Below are 10,428 nucleotides of genomic sequence, written 5' to 3'. Positions count from 1 at the left end.
AAGAGTGAAAGAGGGAGAGAAAGAGAGACGGATAGTCGAAGATTTGGAGGCGAGGAAGAAGGAGGAAGAAGATGATGAGAAGAGCAAAGACTTAACAATTTTTCCATAAAACCTAATTAGGTTACAATCTGCCTCTTTATTCCCTATACAATGGACTAAAATGCGATTAATAAAACTAAACAATGCTAAATGAGAATTGAATTATGAATCGGGCTGCTGAGACTCCTCGTGGGTCGAATCGATGGAACATGGGCCTGCAAACGGAACGACTAGGCCCAATGGCCGCCTGTTGCCGGGTAAGCGGGTTCCGGGTCCTTCTCCTCCCAATCTCCACAATCCGCCGGGTATTGGGTTCGCCTTTTTATCCGCTCCATCCTCCTCTAGCTCCGATCCGAAGTCCGCCCTGCTCCCAGTTTCTACCCCATCACCTATCCCTTCCTGCTGTCGCCACTTCCCCCATGGACTCCCTGCTCCATCTCGATCATCATGGCTGACCTGTTCATGCTCCTCGGCTCCCTACAAGGAAAAGCTAAGCTCCCATTATCTCTTCATCTCTTCTCATTTTATTCTTTCCCTAATTACTCTGATCCTATGCCTAACCCTAACTCCTCTCCTACATGGCAGATGTAACACTCCCCCTCCCTTAATCTGATCCTTGTCCTCAAGGATCGAAAGAAGGGAACTGACTCTTGAGAATCCCGTAATCTTCCCATGTAGCGTGCTCGTCAGAAAGGTTCACCCATTTCACCAACACTTCGGTCACAGCCTTATTACCCCTTTGTACCATCCTCCTCTCCAGGATCTTCTCAGGCTCCGTCAGTAACTCATCGTCTTCTCTTAAGGTCGGCACGTTCGGTGAAGCCGGCACAGCTGCTGGGGAACTTTTCTTTAACAGAGACACATGAAACACTGGGTGCACCCTTGACCCCTCGGGTAGTTGCAACTTGTATGCTACTGGACCGATGCGCTCCATAATTTGGAAAGGTCCGTAATACCTCGCAGCTAGCTTCAGGTTCCTCCTTATAGCCACAGTGGTTTGTCTATAGGGTTGTAATTTGAGGTATACCCAATCTCCTATGGCATACTCTTTCTCTTTTCGATGTCGGTCGACCTGTTGTTTCATCCTACTACGTGCTACTTGTAGCCGATCCCTTAGCTCATGAGTTAAGCCTTCCCTTTCCTTAGCCCATTCTCTAAATTCCGGAGATGTGCTAGAGGTAATTGAGGTCACCAAATAGTTGGGGGGAGGGTACCCGTATAGCGCTTCATATGGGGTCATACCTATCGAGGAGTGGAAACTCGTGTTGTACCACCATTCTGCCAAAGCTAACCAGGAATGCCATTTTTTTGGATGTTGGAAGCAAAGGCATCTTAGATAAGTTTCCAAACATCGATTCACTCGTTCCGTTTGGCCGTCAGTCTCCGGATGATAAGCCGAGCTCATTTGCAATTTAGTTCCCATGGACTGAAAAAGCTCCTTCCAAAACTGGCTTGTGAATATTTTGTCCCTATCTGAGACTATCCTCTTCGGACATCCGTGCAATTTATAAATGGTGTCCATGAAAGTTCTTGCCACTACTGGTGCTGAAAAAGGGTGCTTTAAAGACACAAAATGGGCGTACTTCGTAAGTCTATCTACCACAACCATAATCGCATCCTTCCCTTCTGATTTGGGTAGGGCCTCTATGAAATCCATACTTACCTCCTCCCAAACTTGGTGTGGTATAGGTAGAGGCTGCAGTAAGCCCGCATGTGGAGTTCCATCCACCTTGTTCTGAGCGCATGTTGCACATCCTTTTACCCATTCTTCTACTTCCTTCTTTAATCCCGGCCAATAAAAATGTTGTTTAATTCTGCGGTAAGTATTCTGGATACCTGAATGGCCTCCCAATGCGGAATTGTGCATTTGATCGATAACCTTCTCCCTCAGGTGCCCTGATTTCCCAATGTACAGCTTACCTTTATGCCTCAGCAATTCATTGTGGTACGAATAATCCCCTTGATTAGTTGACTGTAAAGGAAGCTCACAGATCAACTTCTCGCACTGGGGATCTCCCAAATAACTCTCAGTCACTTCCTGCACCCAGCTCGGTATCGCCGCTGTTATAGCTAAAGTAACGCCCTTTTCCCCTGTCACTCTTGACAAGGCATCGGCCGCCGCATTTTCCTTCCCCTTCCTGTACTGGATGGTGTAATCAAATCCCATTAACTTCATCATTCCCTTTTGTTGCATCGGAGTTGTCACCCTCTGTTCTAATAGGTATTTTAGACTTTCGTGATCCGTCCTAATCACAAAGGTCCTCATGCTCAAATAGTGCTTCCACTTTTGCAAGGCCATGAGTATAGCTAGGAACTCTTTTTCATATGTCGATAATCCCAAGTGTTTTCCTCCAATTGCCTTGCTCAGATAAGCAATGGGTTTCTCGTCTTGAGACAATACTGCCCCTATCCCTGTGTCACACGCATCAACTTCTAAAGTAAAAGATCGATCAAAATTGGGCATCGCTAATACCGGGGCGGTAGTCATAGCAGTTTTCAACTCTTCGAAGGCTAATTGGGATTCCTCGCTCCAACAAAACTGATCCTTTCTTAATAAGTCGGTTAAGGGCTTACTAATCTTTCCATATCCTTGAATGAACTTTCGGTAGTATCCTGTTAGTCCTAAAAATCCCCGAAGCTCTTTAACCGACTTAGGTGTTGGCCAATTGATCATAGCTTCAATTTTGGTCGGATCTGTAGCTACGCCCTCTGCTGAAATTATGTGGCCTAAATATTCCACCTGGTCTTGCCCAAAGTAACACTTGCTCCGTTTAGCATATAATTGATTTCTCCGCAACTCTTCCAATGTAATCCGCAAGTGTTTCACATGATCCTCCAGACTTTTACTATAGACCAATATATCATCAAAGAACACCAAAATGAACTTCCTTAGATAGGGTTCGAACGTGCAATTCATAATCGCCTGGAAAGTGGCAGGTGCGTTGGTGAGGCCAAAGGGCATAACCCGAAACTCATAATGCCCTTGATGAGTTCGGAATGCTGTCTTTGGAACATCGGCGGGGTCCATCCTGATTTGATGATAGCCGGATCGAAGATCTATTTTGGAGAAGTGTTTCGAACCTCCCAGCTCGTCTAATAAATCATCGATGATAGGTATGGGAAATTTATCCTTTATGGTAGATTTGTTAAGTTGACGGTAATCAATACACATCCTCCAACTTCCGTCCTTTTTCTTAACCAACAAGGCCGGTGAAGCGAATGGGCTGTTACTCCTCTGTATTATTGAGTTATTCAATAGTTCCCTTATTTGTTTCTCAATCTCTTCTTTTTGCTCATATGAGTACCTATACGGCCTTACGTTAATGGGAGCCGTGTTGGGTTGTAGCAGAATTTTGTGGTCCTCAACGCGGGCTGGTGGCATCCCTTTCGGCTCCTCGAAAACATCCTTATATTGCTCCAGAACCTGCTGAATCCAGGGGTGGACGTTTGCTGTTGCCTCGGTTTTGTCGGGCATCAATTGGTGGCTCAACAGATAGCACTCCCCCGTACACATCTCCTGATTCCACTGGGCTGCCGTGATCATTTTCAATTTAGCTCCTTCCTCAATCCCCTTTAACTCCAATTTCTGCCCGTCCTTTACGATGGTAACCGAATTTAGCAAGAAATCGAAGGTCACCTTCCCATAAGACTTAAGCCAGTCAATGCCCAACACAATGCTGACACCCTCGATTCGGATTACTCGTAACTCCGTTACAAACCTTTGCCCCTGCATAGTCCATGAAAATTCAGGGCACTTAAGTTTGCTTAACATCTTGTGTCCATCAGCTATGGTGACCACCAAAGGCGGGGCTGCTTCCATCCTTGCTCCAATTTCCTTGGCTACCCGTAAATCGATAAAACTATGCGTGCTCCCAGTATCGATTAGAAGGGTGAGCGTTCTGTTCTTGGCTTCGCCCCGTATCTTAATGGTGTCTTGAGGCTTCTCCCCACTAAGCACATGGACTGAAACACCGATTTCTTGCGCTTCTTCACTATCAGGTATAGCCCCTGATCCCTGCTCTTCTCCGTCTACAACTCCTCCTTCACCCGTTTCTTCATGTAAACAATCCTCATCATAAACTTCAACAATTTCCTCGGAAGCTTGTAAAGTGTTTAAGGACTTACTGTTGCATACGTGTCCTGGGTGATACTTTTCTCTGTACCTGAAACACAGTCCTGCTGCTCTCCGCTGTTCTATTAACTGCCTGTTGACCGGGTTCTGAGTTACCTGATTTCTTTGTGAAGTTTGGTACTGGTTTCTTAAATTTTCGCCACCCTTATTAAGCCCCGTTCCAATATTGCTTCTGTAGGGCGAGGATGATTGGTATGGGCCTCCCGAACCTCTGGGTAAATATTTGTTTCTTCTATTAAGTGCGGCTATGGCCTTCTCGTGCAACTGTGCTTGCTCATAAGTTTTTTCCAATGTTTTCGGATGTGCGATGTCCAAGAAGTGAATCAACTCCTCTTTGAGCCCGTTAATATAACATGCAATAAAGTATTCTTCTGTTAAATGCGGATTGTAGTAAAGTAATTGGTACCTTAGTTCCTCAAACCTTTCTTGATATTTCTCGCATGTCCCCGTGTGTTTCAAGTTGCTGAACTCTCGGATCAGGTACCTTTCCCCTACTTGAGCAAATCTTCGACACACTGCTTCGGTAAATTCGTCCCAAGAAACCATCTGTTTATTGACGAAATACCCTTGCTTCCACGTCTTTGCCTTGCCGATCAGGTGCATCGTTGCTACACTTAACCATTGATGTTGAGGTATTTGATATAACTCGAAGTATTGCTCGCAATTTTCGATCCAACTTCTGGGATCTTCCCCTTCGAATGACGGAAAATCTAAGCGAGGGTAGGGTAAATGCTGGTGATGATTGAAACTTCGATGACCCCACGGAGAAGTGTGCTCTTCCTCCATCTCAAGTGGTTTGCTTGGAGTGGGTAGAATGCCTTTACCTTTCTCTTCTCTGATCATAATTGGTGTGCTACTACTTCCAGGCTTGTACTTGCGTTCGGATGAGGGCGCCTCGCCTGGAGTCTTGAGTGTAGGTGGCTGGGCGGATATAAGCTTCAGCAGCTCCTCATGTCTCCTGGCAGCCTCAGCTTGCAGCAACTCGAATTGCTTTTGCCCTGTATCCCTCACTTCGGCTAGCTGGTGGGTAAGTGCTTCGATATGAACTTGATGCTCTGTTCCCAACTTCTGGTACTTCTCTTCTAAAGAGTGGATGTGATCACTAATATCCCTTAATCGGGTCCCTTCAGCCATATCTAAGTCTTCCAGATACTCCTTTGGGTTAAATCGAAACTTGTTGCCTCGCTTGCCCCCAATCTTGTCGTGCCTGTGGGATAATTTAATCTGAGGAGTGTGGGGAATTTCCTCTGATCATGCGGCAACTTCAGGGTTACTTGTGGTGATTTCTTTTGTCCAACTCTGGCCGTAGTGCAGAGTCGGCAGCGCAGAAATCTTGCTCGCAGTTAAACTCAACAATACCGAGATTGGAGTTAGGAAGCGATTTCACCACACAGGGCCCTGGGGTCGGACCGCTCTGATACCAATTGTTACGTACCTGACTCTACGCAACCGGTCGATGATGATAATTCGCTGAGACGAGGATGGCGTAGAGAATGATGACCAATCAACTGGTATCTCGACAACTACTCGTCCAAATACTTGCGATTAGATCAGTGATGAAAGAACGAGAAGGGGTTAAGCGAAGAAGGAAAAGAGTGAAAGAGGGAGAGAAAGAGAGACGGATAGTCGAAGATTTGGAGGCGAGGAAGAAGGAGGAAGAAGATGATGAGAAGAGCAAAGACTTAACAATTTTTCCATAAAACCTAATTAGGTTACAATCTGCCTCTTTATTCCCTATACAATGGACTAAAATGCGATTAATAAAACTAAACAATGCTAAATGAGAATTGAATTATGAATCGGGCTGCTGAGACTCCTCGTGGGTCGAATCGATGGAACATGGGCCTGCAAACGGAATGACTAGGCCCAATGGCCGCCTGTTGCCGGGTAAGCGGGTTCCGGGTCCTTCTCCTCCCAATCTCCACAATCCGCCGGGTATTGGGTTCGCCTTTTTATCCGCTCCATCCTCCTCTAGCTCCGATCCGAAGTCCGCCCTGCTCCCAGTTTCTACCCCATCACCTATCCCTTCCTGCTGTCGCCACTTCCCCCATGGACTCCCTGCTCCACCTCGATCATCATGGCTGACCTGTTCATGCTCCCCGGCTCCCTACAAGGAAAAGCTAAGCTCCCATTATCTCTTCATCTTTTCTCTTTTTATTCTTTCCCTAATTACTCTGATCCTATGCCTAACCCTAACTCCTCTCCTACATGGCAGATGTAACAGATACAGTCTATCTATTTAAGTCGATCTATAAAGATACTTTAGATCTTACGGTTATGATGTATCTGGACACATTCTTGATAGACAGACGTGATTTAACATCCTAGTATCAACTTATATATAAATATGTAACATACGGGAGTCCCGGTCTAACCCTAATCCAATTGTCTGTGACGGCTCCGTCTCCGGGGATAAGGGAATTAAACTGCTATAATATTAGTAATACATTAATAATTTAGCAAATAAATTGGATTGTGAAATTTGATTATAGCAATTCAAAAATTTTGATTGAAGAAATTCAAAAAATTAAACATACCTCCTAATTTCATGATCAAAAGTGTAATTTAGCGTAGAGTTTTCGTTGTTTACTATTTTATAGTTTTAAAGTATGTAAAGGAATTGGCTACTATCTCAAGAGGAGTGGGAACTTCGTCCTATCGAGTAGTTTTTGGTGATTGATTTTGGATCGACGATCAGCATCGTTAAAATTGATCGATAATTATTATTCGGAGTGTTTAGAAACAAAATTTTATAATTTTTTAAAAAATTAGTTACTGATCAGAATATCGTAAAATTTACAGTGTTGTACAGCCTATATAAGACGTCTGCTTATCTAACGTTGTAAAATAATCCAAACCATTTAATATTTTAATAGAAAATTCTTTGTATCGTCTAAATAATGTTTGATAAATTTGAAGCTCAATTGAGAAGGCCTAATCTCTATTTTCACTAATTTATTCATTTTCAATCCTTCATTTTTTGGTTCTTTTATAGGCATGGCAATAATTTTTCTAAGTTATAAAATTATATTTCTAAGCATTTCGAGTGCTCTAGTTCGAATTCAACGGAATTGATTGTGGATGCGAAATTTCGTTCATTAAAAATTTCATTAAAAATTTCTTAAATAGCTGGAATTATATATGTATAAAAAATAAATTATAGTATGCTACATTACATGTCCCTTTTACACTTGCATTGTCACAAACCACACACTATTTTTCTTTATAACCCAAGAAAAAGAGAACTCTATAGGTAACTTCAAGTTTCTATAAAGAGGTTTCTTGAAATAATTGAAGGAAGCTAAAAACATCAACTTGAAATTTTGAAAAAATAAATTATAAATTTTTAAAAATAAGAAAAAAAAAATATTTATAGAAATTTTTTTTATATTTAAATTTTTTTTCATTTTATTCTTTTGAAACTCCAAAAGAACCCAGCCCTATTTTTTATACTACTGTTGCTGTAGTAATTTTGTGATTATCCACAAAATCGATTTGAAAAAAAAAAAACTAAATTATAAAAAATCCTCTTATAAAATATCTTTTTTAACTTTTCCTCTTTAATTTTCAAAAATCTGTATTTTACCTATTCAATCTGTTAAATTGTTGTATTTAGTCCCATTCGTCAGGATTTCATTACCATTCCGTCAAATTTTTATAATTTATGTCGAAAATACTCTTACAAATGATAAAAATCTATTAAAAATTTATTTTTTTTTAATTGAAGAAGTAAGGATAATTTGCCCATTTTGCTCTCTCATTAACACAATACTCTTCTGAAAATATTTTTAAAATTTTAAGAGGGTAAAATATAGGATTTTAAAAAGCAGAAAGAAAAAGTTAAAAAGTGAATATTTATAGAAAAATTTTATATAATTTAGGATAAATAAGTATAAAAAAACTTTTAAAACTCCTGCTAAAATGCATGGTGGAGATCAGTTAAACTATACTATACATATACACTAACGGAAACGAAAGAGACTAAGCATTTTAAAAAAGTGAAAGATACATATATACTAATATTGCTTCAAACTTCAAAATTTGAGTACGAACCATCAAATTTTTAGCTAATTGCACTAGTTACGGTGTATCCATCTATCTGTTTTGATAGAAAACAGAAATTAAAAATAGAGAAAACTTCAAATACTAAATCTGTGGTTTCACACTTTCTCACTTTAATACCCTGTGGTTTAAAGTGTATCAATTTAGTGTCTTGTAATTTTATTTTTATCTGTTTATATATTATCGATTCCACTAATTTTTTTCGTTAAATCAATGACAAAATTAAAACTAAAAGGTATAAAAGTGAATATTCGATCACACTAAGTGGAATATCTGAAGTTTTTTGTATATAAACTTAACGAAATATTAACGAAAAAACTGACGAAAGGATAAAAATGAATTCACAGGAAACTAACTTGATACACTTTAAACCACAAAATACTCAAGTGAAAAAAGTGCAAAACTACATAGGTGATTTTTGAAGTTTATTCATAAAAAAAAGGTTAATTGCAATCAGGTCCCAGCAAACATGGTAAATTGTAGATATATCCCTACAAATTTTAACTTTATAAGTTATTCCTACAAAAGTCCTACTAATGTATTCAGATATGTCTCTCTGGTTAGCACCCGTTAGAGAACTGTTTACTTTTTAACATTAGGTTCATAAAATGATATTTTTGCCCTCACAAATATGCCCCTCCAAAAGCTCCAGCTAGTATATGTTTACAAAAATGCCCTCACAAATGTCTCTTTTTCTCTTTCTCTTCCTTTTCGGGCTGCTCGAACGGGTGACGGTGGCGGTGGCGACGTCGCGAAGCTTGTTCGAGTTGCCGCCGACGATGATGAGACTAAGGCCCACAGCGACGAGGCGGAGGGCGAAGGTGCGGCCGATTGGAAGAAAGAGGAGGAAAAGGAAAAGGAAGGAGGAGAAAAGGAGGATACAAGGAAGAAGAAGAAGAAGAAGAAGAAGAATAAGAGGAAGAAGAAGAGGAAGAGGAAGAAGAAAAAGATGAAGATGAAGAGAGAGAAGAAGAAGAAGAAGAAGGATGAGGATAAAATTGTCAATTTATCTTATTAATTAATTATGGTTAAGTATTTTAACTGTGGTTAACTAAATTTTTTTAACGGATCGTAACAGCAGGAACATATTTGAATACATTAGGACTTTTGTAGGAATAACTTATCAAAATTGAACTTTTCAAAAATATATCTATAATTTATCATATTTGCGGGAATCTGTATGTAATTAATCCTAAAAATAAAGTGATTTGATCAATGAAATCACACAGATATTTTTTTTTTTTTTGTTCCTTATAATTTATTATTTTTCAGCATTGAGGGTAGTGCACTCATAATTGGATGGATCCTCACATGCATAAACAGTAGCTATTGATTCTTTTAATGCGGTACGTTGATAATAATTAATAATGTGGGCGCCACTTCATGTGCACAATAATAATACTATTAATAATAATATCATGCCACGCCACGCCACGCCCGGAGAGGTCCTGCATTTGGCCCCACGCACACCATCAATGAAGAGCAAAAGTTTCTATTATTTTATTTTGTAGAGAATCTATAAAGAAATTTACTATTATTATTTGTACAACAGCTAGCTTCTTAATTTATCTCAAAAATAAAAAAAAATTAAAATAAAAACACAAATAAATAAATAAATAAATTTATTATTAAAAATCTCCTCATTCTCCTGTATACCCGACGTACATTGTAGGTTCATAATCTCATTTTAATTTTTTATTTATTTTTTGAAAAATTTTAAAGTGTTTCAATTGTCAAAGATCATGCAAAAAGCTTAATCTGTATATAATGCAGAGCTATTATATTTTTAAAAATATAAAGAACTTGAAGCTTTCGACCTTTTAGCCCCTGGATTAGAAATTTTATGGTCGAGATGAAAGTGATAATTCTTTTTAGGATTGAGTGATTTTTATAAAATAATAATATTAATTTAAAGATTAAAGATAATTAAAACAATTAATCTAAGAACTAAAAAGTCGAAAGTATCGAATACTTTATGCTTTTGAAAGTATAATAACTCTATTATATAACATAATAGGAAAATTGGTTCGACTGAATTTTTTTTTTTGGGGGGCAATAAAATTAGAAGCATGAAATTATACCTTCGGCTTTGGAGCCTAGTAATTATATTTCCCATTCCAACATCAAGCACAGGACCTTTTGTTTAAAAAAAAAAAAAAAATTTCAAGTTTTTTTTTTTTTTCAAAAAACAATTA

At 39.2% G+C, this 10,428-nt stretch overlaps 1 protein-coding gene across 1 annotated transcript; it reads right to left on the bottom strand.

Moving 5' to 3' along the window:
* Positions 202–6,494, bottom strand: LOC109713256. Its single transcript, XM_020237257.1, has 6 exons — positions 6,483–6,494; positions 6,011–6,278; positions 5,792–5,905; positions 5,607–5,694; positions 740–5,378; positions 202–516 (listed from the first exon to the last, which is right to left on the bottom strand). The coding sequence occupies exons 1-6, from the start codon at positions 6,492–6,494 to the stop codon at positions 202–204; spliced, it is 5,436 nt and encodes a 1,811-aa protein (XP_020092846.1).

The sequence above is a fragment of the Ananas comosus genome, linkage group 7 (genome assembly GCF_001540865.1).
Source record: "Ananas comosus cultivar F153 linkage group 7, ASM154086v1, whole genome shotgun sequence".
Classification (NCBI taxonomy): Eukaryota; Viridiplantae; Streptophyta; class Magnoliopsida; order Poales; family Bromeliaceae; genus Ananas; species Ananas comosus.
This window is presented reverse-complemented; position numbering and strand designations above follow the sequence as displayed.